Source organism: Paramisgurnus dabryanus, chromosome 20 (assembly GCF_030506205.2).
Source record: "Paramisgurnus dabryanus chromosome 20, PD_genome_1.1, whole genome shotgun sequence".
NCBI lineage: Eukaryota > Metazoa > Chordata > Actinopteri > Cypriniformes > Cobitidae > Paramisgurnus > Paramisgurnus dabryanus.
In genome coordinates, this window is record NC_133356.1 from 12,479,403 (window position 1) to 12,501,502 (window position 22,100).

The 22,100-nt window shown below is 36.3% G+C and overlaps 3 protein-coding genes and 1 long non-coding RNA gene across 8 annotated transcripts; 1 reads left to right on the forward strand and 3 right to left on the reverse strand.

Moving 5' to 3' along the window:
• Positions 1–1,011: 1,011 nt before the first annotated feature.
• On the reverse strand, positions 1,012–8,141 carry ccdc28b (coiled-coil domain containing 28B). 2 transcript variants are annotated; one of them, XM_065296457.2, is made up of 6 exons: positions 7,970–8,141; positions 6,174–6,422; positions 5,373–5,545; positions 4,533–4,687; positions 3,205–3,227; positions 1,012–2,190 (listed from the first exon to the last, which is right to left on the reverse strand). In XM_065296457.2, exons 2-6 carry the CDS (start codon positions 6,407–6,409, stop codon positions 2,136–2,138), a joined length of 642 nt encoding a protein of 213 aa, XP_065152529.1. In that variant the 5' UTR covers positions 6,410–6,422; positions 7,970–8,141; the 3' UTR covers positions 1,012–2,135. The 2 variants fall into 2 exon arrangements, with proteins under 2 accessions (XP_065152529.1, XP_065152530.1); XM_065296458.2 differs by lacking the exon at positions 7,970–8,141 and adding an exon at positions 7,641–7,958.
• A 925-nt stretch (positions 8,142–9,066) lies between these two features.
• Positions 9,067–14,871, reverse strand: tmem39b (transmembrane protein 39B). 4 transcript variants are annotated; one of them, XM_065296449.2, is made up of 10 exons: positions 14,317–14,566; positions 14,103–14,213; positions 13,458–13,637; positions 13,107–13,326; positions 12,875–12,958; positions 12,586–12,740; positions 11,083–11,428; positions 10,181–10,368; positions 9,540–9,660; positions 9,067–9,427 (listed from the first exon to the last, which is right to left on the reverse strand). In XM_065296449.2, the coding sequence occupies exons 3-10, from the start codon at positions 13,583–13,585 to the stop codon at positions 9,194–9,196; spliced, it is 1,476 nt and encodes a 491-aa protein (XP_065152521.1). In that variant the 5' UTR covers positions 13,586–13,637; positions 14,103–14,213; positions 14,317–14,566; the 3' UTR covers positions 9,067–9,193. The 4 variants fall into 4 exon arrangements, with proteins under 4 accessions (XP_065152521.1, XP_065152519.1, XP_065152518.1 ...); XM_065296447.1 differs by lacking the exons at positions 14,103–14,213; positions 14,317–14,566 and adding an exon at positions 14,675–14,871 and having other exon boundaries at positions 13,458–13,614; XM_065296446.1 differs by lacking the exons at positions 14,103–14,213; positions 14,317–14,566 and adding an exon at positions 14,675–14,870.
• A 1,041-nt stretch (positions 14,872–15,912) lies between these two features.
• LOC135786862 (uncharacterized) lies at positions 15,913–20,047 on the forward strand. Its single transcript, XR_010547004.2, has 3 exons — positions 15,913–16,115; positions 16,390–16,467; positions 16,551–20,047. It is a non-coding gene; the product is annotated as an uncharacterized lncRNA (long non-coding RNA).
• On the reverse strand, positions 17,809–21,788 carry oip5 (opa interacting protein 5). The gene is made up of 5 exons (XM_065296460.2): positions 21,493–21,788; positions 21,196–21,262; positions 20,974–21,096; positions 20,532–20,613; positions 17,809–20,404 (listed from the first exon to the last, which is right to left on the reverse strand). The coding sequence occupies exons 1-5, from the start codon at positions 21,722–21,724 to the stop codon at positions 20,318–20,320; spliced, it is 591 nt and encodes a 196-aa protein (XP_065152532.1). The 5' UTR covers positions 21,725–21,788; the 3' UTR covers positions 17,809–20,317.
• Between the last annotated feature and the right edge of the window lie 312 nt (positions 21,789–22,100).

A 22,100-nucleotide genomic window follows, 5' to 3' on the forward strand; every position in this document is an offset into this window, starting at 1 on the left:
ATAAAATCATTGTAAATGATATAAAGAACATTCTGTGAAAATATAACCTCGATATATCTTACACACTGACCAAGTAAGGTCATGTCAAAGACTGAAATCAATAATTGAAATTAAACTTTGATGCTCCTCCTAATCTTATAATTAGATTACAAGACTTTAGCCTGGATTTTATAGACAGGGTAACAAATTACAGACCTAATATAGATCCCTGTATATATCTGCTTCTTTTGTATTCACTGATTGTTTGTAAAACATGTTGGAAGCCATTTTCACTATTAAACAAAGTATACAAAGTAAGTTTTTGCAATACATTTTATTTCTTAAAGCACAAAAGAAACATGAACAATAAAACAAAGCAGGACAATATATCTTGCTTTTAAAATTTCTCAGTGTCAGAAATGCCATTTTTCCTTCAAACTCGAGCAATGAGGAAAATAGAAAAGGATGATGCTCATCCTGGATCGGACCCTTTTTAAATTCAACTCTACTTGATATAAATTTAAATATATTTCTGTCCTAAACACAACTTTAGGATGATACAGTTAGAGGTAGCCAAAGCAGAAGTCAGCTGCAATGAGAAATGACTGCATTATTAAAAAACATTGTGCACATTGCTTTTCCTTAAACCTGCATGCATTGTGCTACTGTAATGTTATATTACTGAAACTTTCACGGATTCTGTGGACTGGCTGTAATAGGAACGGTATTGATATTTTATTGACTGTGTAAAGTAGTTTGTCTGCCATAGCTTTTTGTAGTAGTTCTACAGACTGTCATAACCCCTCTGACCTTTATTGGATAGCCCAGCACTGCACAGACGTCCTATATTAGAGTTTTAGGATAGAGAGACATTGAGCATTTCAAACAGCTTCAATACAATATTGTGCACCATGAAGAGACAGAAGAATCCCAAGAATTCTTCTTGTTGTAGGATTCATTTTTAAAACTAATACGGAATATATATATATATATATATATATATATATATATATATATATATATATATATATATTTAACCTGAAAAGGTAAATGCCTGACATGCTTTCATCATACATTAATTATAATAATACAAAGTCAGCAAACACATACTGAAAATTTCTTTCTGCATCATCAAGAATAACGAACAACTTCTATCAGTGTGTTTTTTTTTATACAAATTAAATAGTGATAAAAACAACTGGTTTACAGACAATATACAGTATATAACATATTACTTTAAATAAATGCATGTCTATTTTGTGTACAAACATCTACAAAAACATCCAGTTCCATCATGGAGAGTTTACTTTAAAATAATCAATGCAATCTAGACACTAAGAAGAGGCACTAAAATTGACAGTTTTAAACAGTCCTGAGTGTATAATAGCTACTCCACAGCCATTTACAGAATCATCCAAAAAAACATAAACAAAACTACAAAATAAAGCCCAATTTTGTATTAGGTGATTTACAGATAAGTGATTGTTCCTACTTCTGTCACTAAAGATCAAGATTTTCAAACACATGTTAAAGCAACAGTACATAAAAAAGAAAATTCTGCCATCATTTACTCTCATATTATTCCAGACCCATATGGCTTGCATTGAACACAAAGTTTTGAATAATATCATGGAGCTTTCAGGCTTCTAAGAGGATGCAAAATCAACATAATATATAAGTAGTCTACTACTCTCTTTTTTGACAGCCCCAGTCCTTGGATTTTTATTATCTTGAAGGGTGCAGAATATTCTGCAACAAATTTACATTTGTATTCACATAAAAAAATCTAACCTTTTGGTTAAACTGAGCAAACCATTATCAGTATTAAATGAACATTATCAGTATTGAATCATAATTATTATCGGTCAAAGCAAACATACACATGCTTAGAGCACTACAACCAATAGAAAATAACCTTTCTTTTAGCTGTCATGGTCTTCAGGATAAGTTAATTTACAGATGCCTTTTTATAGTAAATGCTAACATTGGAGCATTCAGATTGAGAATGTGCTTTGATACTATTATCCTCACTTACAGCAATATAGCATTTAGCATTGGATCATTATTGTAGCTTTTGCAGTGGAGTTGTTGTCATGGCAACTTGAGCTTTGGTCTGCACAGTGAGCTTGAAGGTCAGCTGGGTTCGTTTTCCTACTTCAGGTGCTGGAGGTCTTGGGCAAGTCTTGATTTTCTGCCAGGTGAAGTTTCTGTCTGGATAAACTGCATTAAGGAGATATATTGTGCACATCTACGACACAACCATAATTTCAATCTATCAAGGACTAACCAATTACATGCAAAAATGGTGACTCCAGGTCAGATCGTCATAACACCCATATGCTATATCCATTAGGCTTCCATTAAAACACAATTGATCTTAGAACCATGCTCTTACTGGTTTGAAATATACAGCACCCGATTTTACTATAAGCTAAGTGCTTGGCTAAAAGCATTGAGAGCTTTTAAAATGGGTAACACAAACTGTCTGGATAAACAGAACTTGCTGGATGTCACATTTTATGTTTAATACTTGAACAGTTGAAAATATCTCATTAAAACATTGCATTTAATTAATCTCTTCAGAATATACAGTACTGTGCAAAAGTCTTAGGCCACTATCCCAGAATTAGATTTGTTGTTTTTGCAATGTTATAGTGATCATATATAATTGTTTCTCAGTCTCTTTAATAGAATACATCCAGAAAATACAGGAAATGTGTATATAGTATTAAAAACTGTATAAAAATGTAAACGGATGTGTCAAGTTTTTAAGGTTAACTCCCCTTCCACTTAAGCAATAGCAGGAAACTGCAGGATCTCTTAAACCTAAATAAAATTGTATCCTAATTACTAATTTTAAAGAAATTAATCTTTTTACTTCATTCTGCTCAAAAACGCTCAAGATGTGTTTTATGCCAAGAGAGATCACACTAAACACCGACGATGCCTAAAGAAGACATTTAGTCCTGAATTTTTGGTTTTGTACATATTTCTGTATTTTCTGTTTGTATCTTAATAAAATAGATTGAAAAATAAATATGGATGGACATTAAAACTTCAAAAACATTAAGTCTGGTGGTGGTGGTGGCCTAAGACTTTTGCACAGTACTGTACATTATCTTTATCCACCACTGTCCCACTATGGAGGGAAAACATATAGCACAAAACATCAGTAAGGCAAACACACATCTAAATGCATATAAACCACAATGTGGTGAAGGATACATTGAGCTGCTCAATTCTTCCAGCTAAGAGAAAGAAAAACAACAGAGATGCTTTCAAAATTTTGAATAAATAATAATCTAGACAAATTGGTTTCATAATGCAAAATATAATTCCTTATTTTATTTTTGATTTCAGGGTGAAATGTGACCTTGACACTTTATATGGTGTGATTTCAACCACCCATTTTTGAATATATGAATACATTCGCATTGTGCTGGGCTTTGTACCACATGCCACTGTGCTGACAGCTAGAAGGGAAAGACTATCAATAGTAACTGTCCAGCCCTTCACAGGCTGATGAAGGAATTTGGTCAGACAGCAACACTTGGATGTGGTGGATCATGCAAGATCCAGCCAGAAGCCTGTACTCAGATACAGGGTATTATTGTGATCAACCCACTCCTTTAGCATTTGCATATTTTAGACAGTCACAGCTGAATAAAAGAGAACAAGTGGACTGGTGTTCTGTTTTTATCAAAACTGGAGTTACACCATCGTTGTGGAAAAAATAGGGAGAATTATGGAGATAAGTCTATGGCTTTAAGTTAACCGAACAAAACACGTATGAAGAGCATGTTGCCCCAATTTTTATACTAATGATCCTGAATTGTATTCAAAACTTCATTTAGTGTCCCAAATCACATTACACTCTAAAAGAAATGGTGCAAAATAACACTAAAAGTGGCTCACTGGCTTGTATTCATAGGGGAAACATTTTAAGTGCTATTTGGCACCTATAAAGAACCATATTGTGCTATGTAAAACCAAGTGGTGCTATAGTTGTGCTTCTACATAGGTGCTATGATTACCAGCCAGTGAACAACTTAGTGCTATTAGCACCATTTAAAAAAATAGTGTGCCTAAATAAATGGTATTATTTCGAGTCATATTCAAGTTGGAGATCAATGCACAAAATCAGTGTACGAACAGTGTGTTCACGTAACTCAATTGGTGGAGCTTTGCATTAGCAGCACAAACCTTGTGGGTTTGATTCCCAGAGAATATGTATAACTTTAATGCACTGTAAGTAGGTTTGGATAAATGCATTTACCAAATGCATAAATGCAGCTTGCAGAACTCAAACGGCTGATATTGCCCATAACTCATTGTGAGATTTAGTGATGTTGCACTGAATTAATAAATTAAATAAGTGATGCTTTACTGAATAATTAAACATAATTAAATAGTGAAAAGTACATAAATAATAAATGAAGAAAGGCAGATAGGCAAGGCATTATGTTTTGATATGTTGTGTGTGATTGTTAATTTCCAATCACAAACAGAGTACACTTATAGTGCATAGTGTAAGAAGGCAATGTGCATCTTACATTTGAAAGCAGGTGTTCTAGATTGCGGTCCGAAGCTGTCTTTCTCTGGTCCTCGGACAACTCTTCCACGTGACTATCCAGACTGAAGTGAAGTCGTGCCAGGCGTTCTTGCATCTCTCTTACATGCTCTAACTGCTCAAAGGAGCACACCTTACCTATGCACGCACACAGGTTTAGACACAATAAGTCGAACAATTTGATAGATGAGTCACGCCCATAACACTAAAGGTGTGACATTATGTGCAGTAGCTGAATGCTTTATAGCACCTGATATCATGTTGCATCAAAGCATGAAAATAGAAACAATAGATTGTAACCGTGTTATTATCCGTTTCAAAAGCTTTTTGTTACTTTTTAAAGAGTAACTAAACCCCAAACCAACTTTTTTTAGTTAATGATCTGTAAGGATTATGTTTTATTAGTGCTGTTTATTGATTTTAGTAATTTTTTTGACATTTGGATATAAAGTGTTTCAATACTGCAATATATGGTGTAAAAACGTCTGAGTGCTGCCCTCTTCAGGTTGAACGGTGGCTACTGCAGTTGAATTTTCCCATTGGATGTTGGGTCCAAAAAATGACTCGTGACGTAAGCAGGTTCAAGATCACCACGCCCTTGTTACGATCTCACCACACACTTGGTACAAGCTTAGTTCGTCCCCTCTATCTTCGTAGGGATCTGCCCACTTTTCTTGCATTTTTCAAATATTGCCAGTGGGTGGAGTCAGCCTCTGACCAGGGGTTTAGTTACGCTTTAACACATCTTTGCATTCCCACAATTACAATCAAATTTTTGCAGAACAGCTTTAGTGTTAATGTCTCTTGTGTAAGTGCTTCATACCAAAAGCTTGCAGTTTTCCGGAGTGAAAGTCATTAAGCAAGTTAAGGAGTCCTCCCTCCATCTCTCTCACATCAGAGACGTCAGTGAGGAATGAATGCTGGAGTGGTGAGGAGGACTGGGACACACGACTCGGCCCAGCAGGCTGAGGAGCTCTGGGCTTTTCTCTGTGAGGCCTGTAATCGACAGAGCATTCAGATTCACAATTAGGTAAAGACTTGGTCAATAAAACACCCTTTTGAATGTGCTAAAAATTTGTAATATTAAAACGGGTTGTTCACAATCAAAATGGTTAACACAGCTTATTCTAAACCCTGGGTAAATGTAATTTAATGTTTATGTTTTGCACTGAATGAACTTTACCAGGGGTAAGGGGGTAACCCCATTTTTTGCATATTTTCTGATAGACTGTATGTTGCTAAAAATCGAGTCATAACATCCCACTTCATTTTACACTTTTTTTTGTAAGGTGTATGTTTGTAAAAACAACTTAAATGTCCTAATATAACTAAGGCCTAGTCCTGAATTAATCTAATCCCTGTCTGGATAACTGCTCCTAAATGCCATAAATTATCTACAGAATAAAGATTAAGACTTCTTTTAGACGTCTTTTTTCTTTCACAGCGGTCTCCATACGACTCCCGGATTGACAATAACTTTTAAAATTTCACACTTTATAGTTTTTAAATGATGTCTTCAAGACATTTACAAGCCATCATGTCATTAAGCTCACGATTTATACTGTTATAGACTGAGTTCAATGGTGCTAACTGATACATCAGTGATACACTGAGGAATACATACCTTGTGTTTTTGGGGGGAACCGGAGGAACAGCGAGGACTTCTATAGATGGCCCCATTGCTCCCACCGATCTCTTGTATTTGCCCCTGGGTTTGGGGGAAGGGGGCTGTGGCAGACCCAGCGAGAATGTGGCGCTCTTACTCGCCGGGAGAACAGAAAGCTTCCTTGGGTTGATGGGTGGAGGTGGGGGGTGGGGAAGGGACACTTTGGGGCTCCTCTTCTTCCTTTTGTCCTCCATGAGGGCAGTGGCACTTTTAAGGAGACAGAGATGAGAGATCAAACTCATCTACTGAGAATACAATACTGTATGATCTGATCTTGGAGGTAGGGTAAGAGGGCAAACCAAAGCATTATACAAAATGGGCAAACAGAAAAGTTGGGTTTAGGCTGTGAGAGTCCTGTTATGCTACATTCACACCAAACACAAATAAAGCATATGGCACAAATGATTTCAATGTTAAGTCAATGTGAAGACGCGTTTACGCGAATAACGCGAAATGATGTGCGAATGACGCAAATTTGCATCTGACGCCAGAGTTGAAAAATTTGAACTTTGGCGTCAATTCGCACAGCGTTAACCAATCAGGAGCCTGCTTGGTATTGTGGTCGCAAGCCTGTCTGAAAAAACACTCCTTACCCCACCACAAGAAGCACGATTTGTCTCTGATGCGTGTCAATTTAGCTTCAAACCTAATAAAATATCTATTTCACTCTAGACGTGCGAATGCATTCAAAATGTTCAAGCGGCAAACTAGATGTGCTAGACGCAAATTTGACGCTCTATTCGCGTTTGGTGTGAATGCAGCAATAGCGTTATATTGTTTTTTAATCTTTTATCTTTTTTGCAAAACTTTGAGAGCAAACATTTACAGGTTGGGTATGGATTGATTTATCTTACCTTGAGCTGCCAACGGTACTGACAAATTCAGCGTTTTTTTATCTGCTATATTTGGTTGAGTTGCATAAAGCCCAAATAGATAAACATCCTTATTAAAAATGCCTTATAATTATTCTGTTTAAGCTTAGTAGGTTTAATTTCCACCATAACTCCTCTATGCTTTATATGAAGAGAGTTAATGTCATTATTTCAAGTTCATTGTCATTGACTTTTGTTATGTTTCCTGTTCCTGTGTAAAGAAATCCTTTATCTGTGCTGAAATATTTTTAGACGCTTCAGGTCTCTATGGGACTCTCGGGAGCGTGCTGCCTGTCCGCTAATGATACTCTGACTGATGTATTTCCTCTATTAAACCATAAATCGTTAAGTTATTAAAGCTGAATTATCAAAAACATGTGGTGAGGAAAAATATGTAATCTATAAAATATTTCGAAATGCGTTGACATTACAGCACCAGACAAGTAAATTACAGTATGCATAATAAAGTATATAAGTTAAATACATTCAATATATTAATAATGTTATTTCATACAAATAGTGGTAAATACGGAGATGTTGTATATTTACTTACTTTCCTCGTACATACGTTACTGTTTGGTTCAGCGCACGGAATCATCTGGGTCAAATCTGATGTTCCTTTCACTCAATAATTAGTCCACCAATGTATAAAATGCACATTATTTTAAGACAATAAACAGGAACATGTTTCGTAGTTTTGTTTTTTCCACGCGACACACTTTTGAATTGCATTCATTTTCACTTTCATGTAAGAGTGAGATAAAATTTAAGACCGTTGCAATTATCGAAGAGATCTTATATAGAACTGGTAAGATTTGCACAGTGATACCCAAATGGCACGATGCGCTATCATCATAATAGTGAACAAAAAGATTTACTCACCGGCTAAATACGACGCTTTCCAACACAAATTTAAGACGATAGTTTTGGGGTTTCCATACCAATAATACAAAATGTCAACACGGTGTGTTTCTAAAAGCCAATATCAGGTGCGTGTTGCTATCAGCTTGAGCTCTCCTGCTTCTTCCCGACCGCGAATTTGCTACTCGTACTATGGAGACGCTTTCTTATTAATATTAATAAATCAAGCATTCACCACTGGCCACTGGAAAGCGTTTCACAACTCAAGCCGCAGTCATTGGTAGGTTGCTGAGAAACGTCACGGGGACGTAATTAATATTCAATGAGCTTAACCTTCTGCATAGTACGATTTGTAACTTCGCTGGCATTCTGCGGTCGCAATTAAAATGCCCTGGAGAGCCAAAACCTACCGATTAAAGTTACAAAACATCACAATAAATAACCGCAGGATTAGCTATTTAAAATATTAATATACCTTTACCAGATAAACACAAAACTCCCCTGATATCTTAAATTGTTGAAGTAAAAATTGACCGTGATCTGAAGCCATTCAGAAACGTTTGCTGCCATCTAGGGGAGGCAGGGAGGGTACAGTAATGGACTAAATGATAAACCCTATAATAAAAACTGCAGTAAACTTTCTGGTTACTTATACTGGGAAACGATTAAGTTGATTAAGTGAAATTAAGTTTATTAAAAGCTAAATAAATATGCTTTCCATTAATGTATGGTTTGTTAGAATAGGACAATATTTGGCAGAGAAACTATTCAAAATCTGGAATCTGAGGGTACTAAGAAAAAAATAATAATGAGAAAATCACCTTTAAAGTTGTCCAATGAAGTCCTTAGCGAAGACTACTAACATTTTTTTAATATTTTATAGTTGGAAATTGAATTTATTCTTTACTTAATATCCAAATGATTTTTTTGCATTGAAAAAATCTATAATTTTGACCCATACAATGAATTGTTTGCTATTGCTACAAATACACCTGTGCTACTTAAGACTTCTAAAGGTTTTGTGTTCCAGGGTCACACATATACCTCACTTGGGTATTAGTAATAGTTTCCATAGTTTAGTAATCCATTATAAAAACACTCAAAGGAACAAATTACAAAAATATGTCTCCTTTTTATTTCATGGTGAGTCAAACAAACAGACAAAAATGCAGTTGTAGAAAAAATAAACAGCTCTCATGCATGTTTTCTGTTCATCTGTGATAGCTGATAATAACTTATCCTTGTCTAACTGACTTTTTGATTGGAGGCACTGGCTGAATACGAATATGCCTTTCCCAAAACTATTCGGTCTCTGAGCAGTTTGAAAAAGGCGTAATAATTACTGAACAATATCAGCGCTAATGATATTGTCTGATGCCATTTCTCTGAACACATCAGTGAATATAGCTGGTAGAATATCATTGCACCCTCCAGGATTATGAGAATATTTAATATTCGAAGTGGTTTGTTGAAGAAAAACTGTAAAGACAAAGAAAATGAGAAAAAAAGTGGTTATTAGAATTATATCACCATGAATACATCATGCAACTCCTTTAATTATATAAAATATAAAATACATACTCATACTTACATAGAAACGATAATGTGAGACATCTGAGGGAACTGCTACATTATAATGGCCCATGGCCTTATAAACATTTTTATTATGTTTGACCAAAACTCCATGTGGCCACATGTATTCTTCTGTCCATCTGTAGACACCAGAAAAAAACATTTAATTAAAATGTAAGTATACCTTTATCTAAGAAAATTATATAAGACAAAACACATAACAAAGCATAATTAATCTGTACTTTTTGAAAACCCCTGCAGCTAAAGAATCATGTTTAAACAGAACAGAACAGATTTGGGTTTTTTAATTTATTGGATGTTGCCATTAATATATCTGCAATGGAAGGCCACACCACGGATCAAACAAACATGTTAAAACATGTAACACAATGAAGACATTCCTTTCATAAGTACACATTATTCCTTTATTGATAAGTGCACATGTGAAAAAGAAATGTAAAAGAGAAGTGTTTAATTCAAATTAAATCCTTTGGATTCTTTAGCATTGTGTACCTGTTGTTGTTACTTTTCAAACTTCCTAATTTCTGTACTTAACAAACTGATGCAGAATTTCTCTAAAGTGTAACACACACACACATAACACTAACCAAAACCTATGACTTTAATATGAGTCCACCAGGTACCCCAGAGGAGACTTACATGTGCTGAAGGACATTGGAGCAGAGGGATGGGTCCACCTTCTGCCAGCAGCCCAGGTGAGCTGCAGCTTTATGAAGCAGGTCGCAGTAACGCGGTGGCAGTAGGTGCCGCATAAGAATAACCGAAGTACTGACAGAAACGAGTATAAACAGCTCACAGGACCAGCGTTTATCCACATACTGTGTGCTCTAGACAAATGCAGAAAGAGAGAAAGAGATAGACAATAAATGTACAGAAATGTAAAAGATATTACCCAAAATATCCAATACAACGAAAGCGGTTGCTAGTGTTACAAAACATAGCGAGTACCAGTTAAACAAATGACATGACAAACTTATGTAAGTTCATACAAACTATATTCAGATTTAATTAAAGTGAACTTTTTGACCACGACTATTAAAAAACAAAGCTTTGCATTACACACAGAGAGTAGGAGCCACACAAGTAATGCATTAAAAAAATATTTGCATCTGTGTGTTTAGAGCTCTCAATTTGTGTAACTAATGTAATATGCATTTGCAAAATACCTTTCTATTTTTTGACCAATAACTAAGGTTGCAAAGCTCAGGAATTTTGAACATATCCCAAGTTGGAAGTTAAAATTGTGGTAATTTTTACAAACTGCATCACAAACAAACATTTGCTTCCTCAACATCTGACTCATCTTCATCTGTGTACCAAAATTCCCATATATTCCTGAGTCATTTCCATGGAAAGTTTCAGAATTCTGCATAACACATCTATTCAATTTGACATAACTAATTCACCGGAACCGGCTTTACTAATGATCATTACAGATGATTTATCACCCAGTCCTAGTTAAATGATAATGTGGAATTTCTACAGACATTGTATGATCATGCAAGTGTACATACTAAAGACAAACTTTTCAATATTCTCACCTTGACGAACCAAACAGGTACGAATGCTACATAGTAGGCGCTGAGCATGGAGCTGACCAACACCTCCTTCATCCTCCAGTTGAAGTCCATCTTCAGGTACTCCACTTCTTTGCGGATGAGGTCAGGAGAGAGGCAGCAGGCGTGGGTGGGCATGGGCTGGGCACTGTACAGCTGACTGGTGTGTTGTTTCCATGTTTCCTTAAGGACCGAGAGATAATCCCGTCCCCCACGCCCCAAACCACCAGCACCGTTGACCTCCTTAGAAACCATGCCACCTAAAGGTGACATACACCCAGCTCTCCGAAAATCACAGCCGAGTTTGAAGAAGGGAATATACATTCCAAACCTGAGGTGGAAAGATAGATGGGTAAAATATGAAGATGTGTGTGATAAGTATGAATACAATATTATTGTAAACGGTACAACAAGAAGTCTATAAAGCTATTACGATGCAAACTGAAGATGATTTTAAAGGGATAGTTCACCCAAAACTGAAAATAATGTCATTAATGACCCTCATGTCGTTCCAAACCCATAAGACCTCCGTTCATCTTTGAAACACAGTTTAAGATGTTTTAGATTTAGTCCAAGAGCTTTCTGTCCCTACATTGAAAATGTATGTACAGTATACTGTCCATGTCCAGAAAGGTAATAAAAACATCATCAACATTTTTTAAATGGTGCGTAAGTGTGCATGTCACGGATGCTCTAATCCCTCAGACTGTAAACAAAGCTCGGGCGCACCAGAAAACACGTCAGCACCGTCATTGAATGCGGATTCACAACAGACCGGAAGAGAAAACAATGCTGAATAAAATCGTCATTTTTGGACCAAAATGTATTTTCGATGCTTCAAGAAATTCTAACTGACCCACTGATGTCACATGGACTACTTTGATGATGTTTTTATTACCTCTTCAGACATGGACAGTATACCATACATACATTTTTAATGGAGGGTCAGAAAGCTCTCAAACTAAATCTAAAACATCTTAAACTATGTTCAAAGGTGAACAGAGGTCTTACGGGTTTGAAACGACATGAGGGTGAGTCATTAATGAGATAATTATCATTTTTGGATGAACTATCCCTTTAACTTAATTATTAAGTGCAAGTATGTGACCCACCCTTGAGAACCCAGCTAAAGACATTTTTTGTTTTCTACACAAAATCACACTACATAATGTAAATGAATATTCTTTGTTATACAACTTATTATAAGGTATTTAATATCAAAAATTTAAATCAACATCTAATTTGATAATAAGAATTTAGATTATACGACTTTAGCAAAGATTTCACAAGAAAAGGTCACATTTTGGCAGCTTCCTCTTTTTTGGATTGTAAAGGTTTTGAGGTTTCAAAGTTACAGTATGCTTCAAAAGTACAACAACCCTATTCCTTATGATATATATCCCCTTAAATGAATGTGCAGAAAACAACAGGGAGTGCAAGTAGTGCGTGCATGTATTATTACAATGTGATGTGTAGAGCATTACTCACGGATAGCAGAGGAAGAGGAGACTGAGTACAGAATATGACTTAAAAAGATAAATAAGTGAACGACACAAACTCCATCCTGCTAGAGTCAGGACAGCAAAACGAGCCGTCACCAGGAAGACAGAATGTGGCAAGGACAACTTCCCATTTTGTGATGCCTTGATCAGAAGGGAAAGAGAGAGAAAGGGCGAGAGAGATTGCACTACTCATTAATCTTCTAACCAACTATTCAAATCAAAAAGCTATTAAAATGTCAGGGAAAGAAATATGGATGAGATATAATGCACATTACCTCTTTTACTATGGCAGCTATTAATCTGCGTGCCAGCACAATAATGGTGAACACCAACATATTGTAATCAATAAGGTGGAAGTTCTACAAAGAATAAAGAAATGAAGATGTCATGTAACATTCACAAAGGATCCTTTTGTCAAACAAAGCAGCATGTAAGAAAAAAACATAGTTTTGGTCTACACGACATTCATGTGTAGTTTCATTTTAAACCCTTGGACATGTGACTCACCAAAGAGGTGTGTGAAGGTGGGTGTGATGGGGGGTACCACCACACGGTTTTGTAGATGTTGACATAATGCACGAATAAAGCTGTTAGATGGCACACAAATAGATGAAGCTCAAACAGGACGTTCCGGTCCACAGAGAGTTCCGGAATTTTACAGTGCTTCAGTGGCACCACGGTCTGAGTGGCAAGCGGTGGGCTGGACATTCCCGTTCCAGATCCATTCCTTAAATTTCAGCACAATTTAGATAAAGTTAAATCATTACATTGGAAGAGGGCGTTACTATAGGAACTGAAATAAAAATAATGCATTCACACATTTTTCCCCTCACCTCTCAACACACACACTTTCCTTACCTGGCCCTTGATCTCACACCTGTCACAGGTGAGCTAGTCGAGTGGTTGCCATTGCCAACAGAACCAGTCTCACTGTTTAGCGGAGAACGGCAGTATGTTCTATTCGCTCCTCTTCTTCCTCCCGCCATTCCAGATCCTCTCTCCCAACTCTCAATTCCTAGTTGGTTACAATTTAGACACCTAATGTAAGACAAATTCACACACAGGATCCTTAAATTCAAACATATATGACATTAAATTAGACCACATCTAAATCACTATTTATGATGATATATTAAATATCATATAACGACGAAGACTATGTTTAATCTACACTTCCGTATTTGTTTTAAAGAATTTTTTTTAATTGTACAGAACGGGTGCCCGAGAAAACCTGTTTAATACATAATGGCTGTTCCTTTCATGCATGTTGTTAACAATAACAACAGTCTGACTCATTCAATAAGGACTGTCCCTTTACTAACTTTTTCACGAGTGTAAATTTTAAACTGAAAGCTACTTTCACTTGCACCTTGTCTTTCTGGATTAGTTCCTCTAGATGCAGTGTAAAACCTTTTATGGTAGTAATTGTCAAGGCGGTGGGAAGCCTTGTGAAGAAAGATGACTTAAAGCTACATGCTACTGTACATAGGCTTAATGTTTTACCTGCAGATGCTTAAGAATCCTCTTACAGGAGAGACGCATAGATTAAATCAAACCTGTTTGTACAGTCTGTGAGATCAGATAATGTATACTGTGTTGTCAGCAAAGGGCTCACTGCAACCACACAAAAACAAAACTAACCATGGTATCATGTGCGCCAGAAGAAAACACAAGGAAGACTCGCATGCACGAGCACCACTTAGTTAAAAGCTGATACCTTAAAAGCTTGCCAGAGGACGCACACGCAATGCATAACGTTGCGTTTTTATAAAAAGTCGCTAATAGCCAACTAAAACGGGGAACGATGCTGTCTGGACGTGCTAGGGATATCTGCAGCCCTGCCTATGTTGATAACCAAATTTGCGGAAGCGTTGCACTCAAATACGTAGGTTTAAAGGCACATTGCTGCATTTTAGCTAATAAAACCTGGCTGCTTTATAAAACACCATCCATTTAACCGGTCTGGTTAAGTCTCACCACCCTGGAAAGTAAGTGCAAGGCAGAATATAAGACTGCGGCCTAGTTATCTTACATTTGCACTAACGTTAATGTCAAGAATCACAACGGTCTCTTACCTTTTTAAACCGCGAGGTTTAGTCGAACAAAAGGCGACGGTAGGACTGACGTTGACATACACTCAATACTTTGTAAGTTAATATCTAAGGATCGTAAATTGATTGTTTTCTTTCTGGCAGTAAACGATTAGGGTTCATTCTGTTGATGTTGTACCGCAGTGATCAGGGGGAGGCGTTCGTGCGTGCGTACTTGCGTGTTGGGTAGTGTGTGAGATCAAAACGCATCACGTGGTTGCACCTCAGGGCAGGCACATACATTAAATTTCTCCAAACCAGTTTATTAAATGTTTTGATGATGAACATGCATTTTATCTCGAGTATAAGGACAGTATACTGTTTCTGGGGCTATCTAAAAATGAGACTATGAATAGAAATAAAATCACATAAAAATATAAAACATTTGTGTGAAAATAAAAAAAAAAGATTTAATAAATTAGGAACCAAGACTAAACTTAACTTGCAAATCACTGTGCAACTGTTTTTTATAATTTTTTTTAACAATTTTTGCACATATTGTGCCCCTATTTTTACAAGAAGTAATAAAAGTCTCAGATGTGGCTTGAATGTGTCTGTACAGTTTCAGCTTAAAATACGCCACAGATAATTTATTATAGCATATCCAAAATTACCTTATTTGGGTGGGAGCAAAACAGCATGTGTGTTTCTTTTAAAATAAATGAGCTACTGCTCTCGATCCCTTACTAACAGACAGCGAGTGCTTTTGGTTGAAAATAGATATAATTCATGTGAATACAGTCCAGTGGCGGGCGACTTCTTTTTTCGAGGGCGCTAGATGCAAAGTTCATCACAACATTTATGTAGCCCCTCATGTGTGTGGCTTGTAATTTCAAAAAATGTGTTATGCGAGTCGAGTGATCCAATGTGCATCCTTTGTGCAATTGCAGTAGGCGGAGCTTAATCACTTCGACGTCACTAACATGAGAATCAACACAGCATGTCTAATAAAACTGCTTTGGTTTAATAGGGATTAAAAAAGAAGCAGATTGTGTTTTTTTTCCATTGTAGGATTGTTGTGTTCACACACTGCCAACACACATTTACGTCCAAACACCTTGTAAAAGTGGGTTTTGCATAATATGTGCCCTTTAATTAATGTGCCCTATTCAAAAATCACAATGTATCTCATTTTACCACAGAGTCCACGAAACCAAAAGAGGCGGGTTTTACTCCTCTGACAGATCGCTCGGTTGCCCAATCAGAACGCTGACACCGAGGCTCACGGGTGCGCGCGGAAGAGCGCCGCAGAAGCAGCACGGGAGCGAAATGGCGTAGCGCGCTTTCCATTGCCGCAGCGCAACGGGGCCAGGCTCCCTGAGCCCCTCCGATCCTGGCCGGTTTAACTCCTATGAACGAACACGATGAAAATGCATCTGCAAAACCGTTCCGGTCCATTCAACCCAGCACCGGACCGTGGGAAACGGTACGTGAATGATCAATGTTGACATGTTAGAGCGGTTGTGCACGTCTTTGTCTTGACTCTTTGTGTTGCAGTTTCGCATTCCAGCACTTGAGTCACGTCATGTCTTTATAGATGACCATGCATTGTGCACGATGTGCATTCTGCATTAGTTTATCGCGCCTTAAAATTAATTTAAACAATTTTATTGCCTTTTTCTGGACTTATTAAGCCTTGTGTACTACAAGTAATGACTACACTGACCTTAATGAACTTGGTGTGTTTTGTCTTAACACAGTGCCCTTTATATTTCATCTCAAGAAGAGAACAGAACAGTCACATCATGTTTAATATAACATAAAGCATTCATGATCAGGTAAGTCATGTTGTGCATTGGATAAAACACAAAATTCTTTATTGCTATTATATATTATATGTGCAAATGTCCATTCTGTGCAGATGAGAGACCAAACTGATATGGCTCTTCAAACTACCCTTGATCCAGATCAACTGCCCTTCCACAAGCATTATTTCAGGGAAGTGTTCGATCAACATACCAACTGTTACCGCTTCGTGAACATGCCATTTCTGCACCTGGAAGATGATAGTTGAAGTGTTTATTACATTGAGAGAAACTTAAAATGTTTCCAAAAAAGTTACTTTTATTGTGCCATAGCATGTACAGATTAATGAATTGATTATGTTTGATAAAAATATTTATGTGGGTGCAGGTTGTGTTAATAGGTTGTAAAAATGCAACTTTAAAGAGTGCACTTGCTTTGCAGGTAAAATGCAAGCAACCTGCATTTCAGCTCAAATAGTTTGACCTAACTGTTTCATTACCTGCAGATGAAGTGCCTAGTCTTTTTAAACTGCGTTCTCAAGTCCATTACCAAGGCTTAGCTTTAAACCTACAGTAAATCACTGCATGGTCATTCAGTTTTTTAAAGGCATTTAGGTTTTGAGACAAACTGTAGATAAAAGGCTGTTCTCTTAATTCCAAACTCATAATGGTGCTTCAGCAAAATCATAAACCTTACTATCATGTACTTTACATGTACCGACAAAAGAAGACAAATAGTGGCATTGACATAATCCATGCATACTTTATAAATTACACAAATAAATACCATTAATGTGATGCAAAGATAAAAAGATGTATTTTACTACCTCACATAAGCAAACAAATTACCACAGCTCAGACACAGCCACTATTCTGATCATCAGTATTCTTCGCAGTTATTTTTAAACACAACAGTTCTTATCTGTTAAATGGTCAAGGAATATGATGCCTGTTTGCATTTAAGAATGAAAGTTTGATTGAATTATTTTATCAGTGATTCAGGGAATACATATCGCACTAAGATCATAGGGACCTTATATAGTTCATAGGTTGTACTAATTACCAGTATGAGATTATGCTGTGAGGTTAACATTGTGTCGTATTTTCATCCAAGTAGTTTTATCATAGTAAGTAGCATTATGCCAAATAAAAGTTGGTTAGGCCCCAAAGTATGTTAAAATAGGGAAACCTATTCAATCTGATTTTTTTTAAGGTGTAAGCCCAGAGTTTGTGTCTTGAGTATTTGAAGCAGATTAGCCTGCGCTTAGCTAAACTAGCTAGCTAATCTTTATTAAAAGTAATTTTAGCCCAGGAAATGATTTAATTTGTGCTGAGACAACCCAAATGCTTCCTGGTTTAAAGTTATGTTATTTCATTTCTATAGCTTGGACTAGTACAAATAAGAGTGTTATGTGAACCCTTTCTTTTTATTAAAGGTGTCAGTCTCGGTGGGCGTTAGTGTAGTCAGGCCACAGTGTGGGAAATGTGCAATATTTGTTTCTTTCCTTCCTGTCTTGTTTTGAGATGAATATGTATATTGTACAAACAAGTGACAAGTTGTTCGCAAAAACAACAAAATCACCAATGTCTTCCATTAAATGATGTATAGTTTCATCCGCTTGCTTTAAGGTGGCGGGATTTGTAGTGCCAGCATAAACATGGCCATGCATGTACGGTAGCGATGCTTGCTGAGTTTAATAGTCGTAGTGACATTCAGTATATGCTATAAAGTTGTTTTAGAAAACAAATTAGGCAGACGATGATTTAGTTAGTAACAAGCATGGATGCAGCATCTATACCTTGATAGACTCAAACTGAAAGCTTTGTCTGAGAGAAGTTAATTTATTTTCCTTTTTTCATTGTTTATTTTAATCATTGTTAGTTACTAATAATATATTGTAGCAGCCTGAAGATTAGGAAAAAAATGATGGTCGGTACTAATATGTGGCTAGCCATGCTAAATGCTCATTTATGTTTCATAAGCACTGTGTGAGTTTGTCCTAGTTTGTTCTGTGCAAAATGAAGTTCTGGGCTAAAAATAGCACACTCAGATCAAAATGCATGTCTGTAATGATAAAATTTTATTTAGGGAGAAAAACTGCACTCAGCAGCTTAGACGACTTTACAGCTTCATTCTACGCTATATACCAGTTTCAAAAGAAGTCTTTTGCTTAAACAGAATCCAATTTTTTTATTTGATCATGTTTTACCCATTCTCAAACCGATCAACACCGTATCCCCTTCGAAATTGGAAAGGGTAACTAACAAATGTGTTTGTATAACTCATACCTCTGTTGCGTTCTCCATCAGGTAAATTCGTCTCAAACTAATGCTGTGGGTATTTATTAAAAGTAGCAGAATTTCTAGATTTTAAAATAAGGTGTAAAATAGAAAATGGCATAAAGCAATTATCAAAGCATTGTAATGTAGATAAATACCTCAATGACTGGAATGCAAACTATATTTTTTAAAAAATACTCTAAGATATGCAAGCCATAATGTGTATTAAATTCATTATTTAGAAGCAATAATTGTATGCATGAATTACAATGTCAAACAGTGGTGTTTGTAAAATATAACTCTGTAGCATATATGTAAGATTGATATGTGATCTCGTACATCCCAGTGCTCATACTAAATAGTTCTTAGTTCACATCTCTAGCTATGAACTGGCTACAAACAGCCTTGTTTCATTACTCATTGACACCAAATTAATTTGTTTCTGTGGCAATGACATTTAAGAGTATGGCTGACATTTACAGTATTAAAATGAGACTATTTGTTTTTTTAAACTGATTGAAAAATTGATGAAAAGCCTATATATGCAGGGCCTGTGCCCTTTAATTGACCCTATATGTTTACATCATTGTGGAATGCACATAAACTGTAAATTTGTTTGCAGCTCATTTACATTAACAGCAATAGAAGCAGCGTCCTATAGCAGTTTGTCACACTGAAGATGTATTAACTTCATGAATGCTAGATAAACTGAATACTCTCCACAACACATAAAACAGGACTGTGTTGGGTTTTATTGTGGAATCATTTTAAGTATTATGATTACAAATGCGAAAAAACATTTGCTGATGCATGGTATAAGTGGATAAGAAATGTTTTGTGCTGCATGCAATAATTGAGCTTTGCTTAAAAATATTTACACAGAAACGTGGTATGAAAAAAATCAAAGAGTGAACCATTGTTGTGATTATTTTTAAATGCATGAAATCCCAAAGGTTTATCTCTACTGTACATTATTTACAGATAAGTATATTGCATCTTTAAAAGGTTACTTTTTTGTATATTGTATAATGAAATTGTAATGATCTGTGATTATAGAGGCAAAATATGATTAAGTTTTAGCAGAGCCTGACAATTGTTTGGTTTTAATGAGGGAAATATTTAAATTTGAGTAGTCCCATTTCATTGCAGATAATGCAGAACAAAAGTTTGTGTAATTTGCTAACCTGCTAGTGATTGGGTTGCCGATTTGCCTCGGAATGTGAAACTCTATGCTTGTCTGATCTATGCACTAAAAATGTGTCCTGCATGATTTTGTACAAAATTCTATATCAACATTTTAGCAATAAAAAAGCAGCATGGTGCCAATCATAAATATGGTTGTTGTTGTTTTCTTTTCCCTAATATTAATGGTTGTGTGATCAGAATATATGTGGTTTTAGTTATTTTGTCAGATTTAGGTAGTTATTAATAATTTCTCCAATATTACAATATGCATTTTTAATCTTTCTCTGTACATAAATGAGGTAAATGAGACAATACATAGGTTAATGTAGGTTCAAGTCAACATAGCCAACTTTCTATCAATATTACTTTACAAAAATATATATGTGAACAAGAAAACTATGCTTTTCCTGGCATTACTTTAGTTTATACTGTATGTGCCGAGTTTGTCCATCATTTCTTCCAAAATCTTGATATGCTTCAGCTGGGCTTCTAAATCTTGTTTCAGCTACAAGGATGAGATAGACAATTCTCTGTATTAATGTTAATTTAAACTGAAATAAGCAGCGGTAGCCACATCTAATCCAAAATAATGTTAAAAAAGTAACCAAAAACAAAAGTAAATGCATACTCACCTCTTTCATATTTATGTGCATGGGTCTGTGATCGAAGCACATTTTTGAGGCTTTAACACATTTGCTATTTCTTAGCATGTAGCTGAAAAAACATTTACCATATTAAGAAAAAATTTGAGCGTTAACCACATTTTACAAGTATGTGATGCATGACTTTTGAGCTCAATAATTTTGGGCGGTTTCCCGGACAGGGCTTATCCCAGTCCCAGAATAAAATGCATATTTGAGCTGCTTTAATTTCAAAACACCTTGCACTGACTATACTGACATATTTTAACAGTGTCATTGTTTTGTCTCAAGATGCACACCAGTATAGTTTTTTGTAAGGTTTGTTTGTATAAACTACTTAATTGTCCTAAAATAACTAAGCTCTAGTCCTGGATTAATAAACACCCTGTCCGAGAAACCACCCATAAACCAGCAAAACATAAATTACCCTCACCAGTTTATGAGCTCTTTTCGTAAAAGGAAGAGATTTCTTAAATCAGACAGGTGCACTGGGGTGGAGTGAAGAATCAGGCCAACAATACCTTGGCAACCAGCACACTGAAGGGCTTGGTAGGTGCTAAAGATACAGATAAAAATACAAAAAGTGCATTGATGACAACACAAAATACACAAATCGAAGCAGTTTAGGTTTATGAAAACTAATAAAGTTACTTACGAAAAAGCCAGCTGACCATCCAAGGACATTTCCATCTTTTTACTCACCCTCACATCCTCAGAAACTTCTGCAAAAGGTCAGAATAACCAAAAGCAATTAGTAATGTAACATGGATTTGTAATGCTGTGAGTGACCTAGCCAAACTATAACCTAGACTGCCAGTAAAATAGTGACTTCACTGATTTATGACCCTTTAATAATGAACATCTCAGTACTCAGTAAAAGTACAGCCAAACCTTACGTGTTAGGAGAATAGATCATGACTTTCAGTTCGTTTATAAGTTATTAACAACTTACTTAAACAAACGATGACCTGAAGGCTCTGGACTTCCCCACAGATGCCGAGAGAGTCTCCGAGCACAGCGTTGCAGGACATACACTGGAGAACACTACAATTCATATAATCTACCCTGCGGATTTCCGTGTCTTTCATTGCTTTTAGCTGATCTGCAATTGTACTTGTTTGTGTCGAGTCACAAGGACCCGCATCGTAAGAGCTTTCGAGTGAACATCCACTTCTATTCGACATAGTTTGAGAAAAATAGTATCAAGGTCCGCTAAGCTTGCACGTTCTAAAAGCTCAAGGCGTGTTTGACTTCACGTGGCGATGCGCAAACCAATTCGTGTATGACGTCAAAGTTTAGCGAGAGCGATTTGAAAGAACACGAAAGTACAGAAATCTCTCGCGGTACTTGATGTCATACGTCGATGGGTCTGCGCAGCGTTGCGAAAAGTCGAACACGTAATTTATTTAACGGTTTGAACACCTGGTGGCGCCCTAGGTTGACCACTCAAACTCCTCCTTAACGAAGCATTTTAGCCAATCAAAGCCAATAGACTTAACCCCTGCGTTCTATTGGATATTATTCAATGTCGTCATAGTGGTATCATCCAATCATCTACCC

Excerpts from the sequence above, each read along its gene's own strand:
- ccdc28b (XM_065296457.2), bottom strand. The coding sequence starts at position 6,409 with ATGGAGGACAAAAGGAAGAAGAGGAGCCCCAAAGTGTCCCTTCCCCAC. Across the intron at positions 5,546-6,173 it reads GTTCCCCCCAAAAACACAAG|GCCTCACAGAGAAAAGCCCA; the intron begins GTATGTATTCCT and ends TGTCGATTACAG. Across the intron at positions 4,688-5,372 it reads CGGAAAACTGCAAGCTTTTG|GTAAGGTGTGCTCCTTTGAG; the intron begins GTATGAAGCACT and ends GTGCGTGCATAG.
- oip5 (XM_065296460.2), bottom strand. The coding sequence starts at position 21,724 with ATGTCGAATAGAAGTGGATGTTCACTCGAAAGCTCTTACGATGCGGGT. Across the intron at positions 21,263-21,492 it reads TCAGGTCATCGTTTGTTTAA|AAGTTTCTGAGGATGTGAGG; the intron begins GTAAGTTGTTAA and ends GACCTTTTGCAG. Across the intron at positions 20,405-20,531 it reads TGCACATAAATATGAAAGAG|CTGAAACAAGATTTAGAAGC; the intron begins GTGAGTATGCAT and ends TCATCCTTGTAG.
- tmem39b (XM_065296447.1), bottom strand. The coding sequence starts at position 13,585 with ATGGCGGGAGGAAGAAGAGGAGCGAATAGAACATACTGCCGTTCTCCG. Across the intron at positions 12,741-12,874 it reads TAGCTGCCATAGTAAAAGAG|GCATCACAAAATGGGAAGTT; the intron begins GTAATGTGCATT and ends CTTCTGATCAAG. Across the intron at positions 9,428-9,539 it reads TCTCACATTATCGTTTCTAT|TTTTTCTTCAACAAACCACT; the intron begins GTAAGTATGAGT and ends TTGTCTTTACAG.